This window comes from Myxocyprinus asiaticus, chromosome 39, assembly GCF_019703515.2.
Source record: "Myxocyprinus asiaticus isolate MX2 ecotype Aquarium Trade chromosome 39, UBuf_Myxa_2, whole genome shotgun sequence".
NCBI lineage: Eukaryota > Metazoa > Chordata > Actinopteri > Cypriniformes > Catostomidae > Myxocyprinus > Myxocyprinus asiaticus.
In genome coordinates this window covers 39,937,951-39,942,268 of record NC_059382.1, presented here as the reverse complement: position 1 = coordinate 39,942,268, position 4,318 = coordinate 39,937,951, and the positions used below count along the sequence as shown (strand labels likewise).

General features: G+C 36.3%; 1 protein-coding gene across 1 annotated transcript; it reads right to left on the bottom strand.

The window, feature by feature from the left end:
• Positions 1–443: 443 nt before the first annotated feature.
• On the bottom strand, positions 444–4,054 carry LOC127429815 (apolipoprotein A-I-1-like). Its single transcript, XM_051679060.1, has 4 exons — positions 3,981–4,054; positions 3,299–3,345; positions 2,440–2,584; positions 444–1,264 (listed from the first exon to the last, which is right to left on the bottom strand). The coding sequence occupies exons 2-4, from the start codon at positions 3,336–3,338 to the stop codon at positions 682–684; spliced, it is 768 nt and encodes a 255-aa protein (XP_051535020.1). The 5' UTR covers positions 3,339–3,345; positions 3,981–4,054; the 3' UTR covers positions 444–681.
• Between the last annotated feature and the right edge of the window lie 264 nt (positions 4,055–4,318).

Here is a 4,318-nt window from a genome sequence, read left to right as displayed (position 1 = left end):
CTTGTCCCATTACTCATAAATAACAGATCAGGATGTATTGATTACTGACACATTTTTGTTATCAGCTCATTAATCAGGTCAGAAATGTATAAAAGTGTGTTTTATTTATTTGTAACTCTACTAGATTCCTAAGGTTATGTGTTTTTTATAGAATTAATAAGTAAAACTTGTCATTGACCCTGATTTATAAATCCTAATTGTTGCATTTTGGACAAAGGTATGACAGATGTTGTAATAATATTTATTTGAGAACTAATGTGCATGTTGTGATTTCAACAAAACCCGAACAAATATGAATGATAGAAACATCGAAAAAATAATCGGAACATTTTACTTTATTATTACGATTGTTTATTAATAAACTTTATTGGAGGAGAACATGACATTTGATTTCAACAAAGTAACCCTTGAAAACAATAAACACAATCGAGACATTGAAGAAATAGTATGAAAGTTCTTTTTATTGAACATTGGAAATCAGCATTTAACAAAAAGACATTTTGATGATGTTAAATCAAACAGGTTTCAGTGTTCTGATATTCTGTTTGAAAGCCAGTCCTGTAGTTGTGTTAATTTGTGAGTGCATGTGAGTGTGTTGTATGTGTTCCCTATGCACTGAGAAAAGCCGAGGTGGAGAGGAAGAAGAGAAGGGAGGTGTAAAAAAGGATTGTTTTTCTCGTTTTAATTGCTAGCAGCCTTCTGGATGGCTGCAATGATGGCCTCGAAGTGGGGCTTCACCTGCTCACCCAGGTCGTTCATCTTTTTCCTCAGTTCTCCAGACTTCACGCTCTCACGGAACTCCTGGACGCCCTTCTCTATCTGTTCCTTGTATTCCTGAATGTAGGGCTCCAGCGTAGTCTTCAGCTCTTGGAGATGCTCCGTCAGCTTTTCACGCAGAATGTCCATGATGGGCACCAGCTTGGACTTGGTCTCCTCCCAGTTGGTCTCGATTTTATCCTTCAAGTTCTTCATCACAGGCTCCATCTTGGTCTTCAGCTCTTCCATCTGCTCGCGGTGTTTGGTCATGTACTCTTCGAGGAAAGGCTTGAGCTCGTTGTGGTACTCCTGGAAGTGCTTCTCCAGCACCTGCCTGAGCTCCTCGCGCTTGGGCTCGAGCTGCTTGCGGAGGTCCTCGATGTCCTTCATCAGTTTCTCGCGCATGGGGGCTGAGACTTCAATTGCCTGAGTGGCGATTGGAGTGAGGGCTTGGAAGGTATGCTGAAAATAGGTGTGGATGTTGTCTATGGACTGGCCCAGGAACACTCTAAACAGAAAGAGACAAGGTGCATTACGGTTGGCTGTCAGTGGGTTTATTGTTCTGTTAACACTTTATGTGAAGTTTGTTAAGGGTTTATAAAGGGGTTAATTTAAGACTAATAAGTCATTTACAAATGCATTATAAATGATTAATATGTGGAAAAATATTGAACATTTAACTTACATGTTATAAATGCTTAACTAATACACTTAATCATACTAATATTAATAAAAACATAAATGTCCTATTTCATGATTTATGTCACAATCCAGCAAAAATAGACTAATATAGTGAGATTAAAAGGAGGGATTACGTCACTTTGTGTTTATATTCATTACTGTAATATCTTGACTCACTTTTGTTGTCACTTTCGTTGTGACGTTGATGTCAAAAAAAATAATTTTACCTAGTCTTAGTTACCTAAAGACCTCTGCAAACACACTTTTCAGGTCTTTGTATAATAAAGCCCGGTGACCATTAAACCATAATTAACTTTTATATACAGGTTTTTAATGTTTGGCAACTCCTTTATAAATGCTTCATGTGTCCACTTTACATTAAGGTACATTTTCATAGGTTACTGATGTTGAATCAGTGTTATTAAGCATTTATAACATTTGGGGTAAAATGGCTCACAATTTGGTAGATATTGCATGAAAGTTACCATACATGTTTTACAAGCAAATATCAATGATTTATAATGCATTTGTAAATGAATTAATGGTCATTAATGAACCCCTTTATAATCCCTTAACAAAGGGAACAGTCATGTGTTATCTGTTTGTTTGAGCGGCCCATCATAACAACATTGTCTTAACCAATGTGTGATTCTCCAGTGGGACTTTTTATTGACCAATGGCAGACAGTCATTATATTTGTCATACTGTTTGGTGCCACAGGTGGTGCAACACTTCACCTCTAAAACAGGTTCCACGTGTTATTGTGAACTATTAATTGGTGCCATTTTTTTAAAGAAATAAAAATGGCCACTTTTCACGATCAGATTCAATCTCGATTGGCTAAATAAAGTCCTTCCCTAGTTTTTTATCACAACTATGTCAGATTATGGAATTAAAATGGGTTGTGAATGCTGTTTCATGTTTACTTTTAAGATTAATACCGTGCTACTCACGGTGATAACTGCTCTGATGCTCTAAAAGAAAAAATGGTGTGTTTCTTACTTGTAGTCTTTGAATTCTGTGTCATCGAGATGATCGAGGCCCTTATGTGCGGCCTGTTTCACGTTATCTGCATAAACCTGCAGCACCGACTTCACGTGATCCAGCTGTGATGGAGCTTCATCCTGCAGGAAACGGGCCTGGCAACCTGGAGAATGAAAGCATGAATTCATAAACTTGAGTTTGGAACAAGAGGCAAACAAAATTTAATGAACCCTTGAATTTCTGAAGTATCAACATGGCAGAAAATCATTTTCTTTATCAGTTTTTATCTCTTGGTTTTCTAGTAAAAAATATCAGAGATTCAAGATTAATTTACTTGAGAAGTAAAATTGTGTAAGATATTAAGGCTTTTCAAAGAAATAATCTTGAATTAAGTTGAATTTTCACCCCATTGGCAAGTTTTCTTGTTTTATGCATAAAAATGACATTTTTTTTAAGATTTATGCTAGATTTATGCAAAGAGTAAATATGTCAACTGGGTAGGAAAAATAAAAAAATAAATAATAATTAAATAATAATAATAATAAATAATACTAAATCAATAGTATTTTTGTCTTGTTTTCCAGTAAATAAAATATATAAAAATGTATGCTTATTACAGAAAAGAAAACTTGATTCAACAGTAAAACAAGTTTATTTTTTCTTACCCCTTTGGCAAAGAGTTTTTTCTTGTTTGAAACATAAACCCCATCAAATTATGTTAGATTTCTCTGAAAACAAATCTCAATATCTCATCCCATTCTACTTCTCTAGTATTTTTGTTTGTTTTAAGGATGTTTAGATATTTTTAATGGAAGACAAGACACAAATACTGTTTTTTGTTTTTTCAGTGTAGAACGGAAATAATGGTTTTAAATACCTGCCAGCAAAACCGTCAGTGCGAGAGCTACAAACCTCATCGTGGATCTGGGTAAAAAACAAAAATAAAACAACTGTCAACATTAAATATCGCTAACATCAGTGAAGCAACTCACAATTATGGATACGTTTTAGATTTGTAACCAAAACAGTGAGCCTAAATAGTCACTGGTGGATACATCACAATTCAAAATATGATATTACAAAATATGAATTATTATGATATTACTATGTTAGTACTGTAATACAGTGATAACAGAATTATAGAAGAGCATGCAACCAACTCAAACTGTTCTGGACTGGTTCGCTGTACGGAATATGTCAGCCTGTTAGACTAGACTCTAATTTATCCCAGATTAGACAGAGTTACAAAGACTTCACAACCAGATTAGCTCTCAACCATAATCTGAAATCCACTGGATTAATTTGAACACATAGATGGTAGACCTGGATAACTGAGCGGACTTCAATCTAAAGCCTGATCTTACTTTCAGGCATCAGAGGAACAAAAAGTTTGAAGACAAACTATCGTCACGTCTCAGTGTAATGCCAATGGAAAGTTTCCTGATAGCAACATTTACAAAGTACAATTCAGTATAAACTGGTTTGGTTGCTGACAGTCCAAAACCAGTTTGACCTGAGTTAGAAACGTTACACTACAGCGTCCACGACTGGACTCTTACCTGTTGATGTAGCTGATCTGGGAGAGACTGATGAACAGGGGCAGACGGATCTCTTTTATATGGCTCAGGGGACATGTGTGTGTGGGATGGGGGGGGGGGGTGCAGGTATGTGAACCTCACCTCCTTCACCCCTCACAGGAGGGTTTAAAGGTCACCTGCTGAGAGGGCGGGGGAGGTCCACATCAGTGCAGTCAGCACACGACCACCAGGACAAATGCAGACATGCACATACACAGTAGTTTGCATATAGATTTAGTTATAAATACAATATACAAGGCTTATTTCACTTACTGCTCACTCACCATTCTTTTACTTACATTACTGCTTTCTGTTGTGTT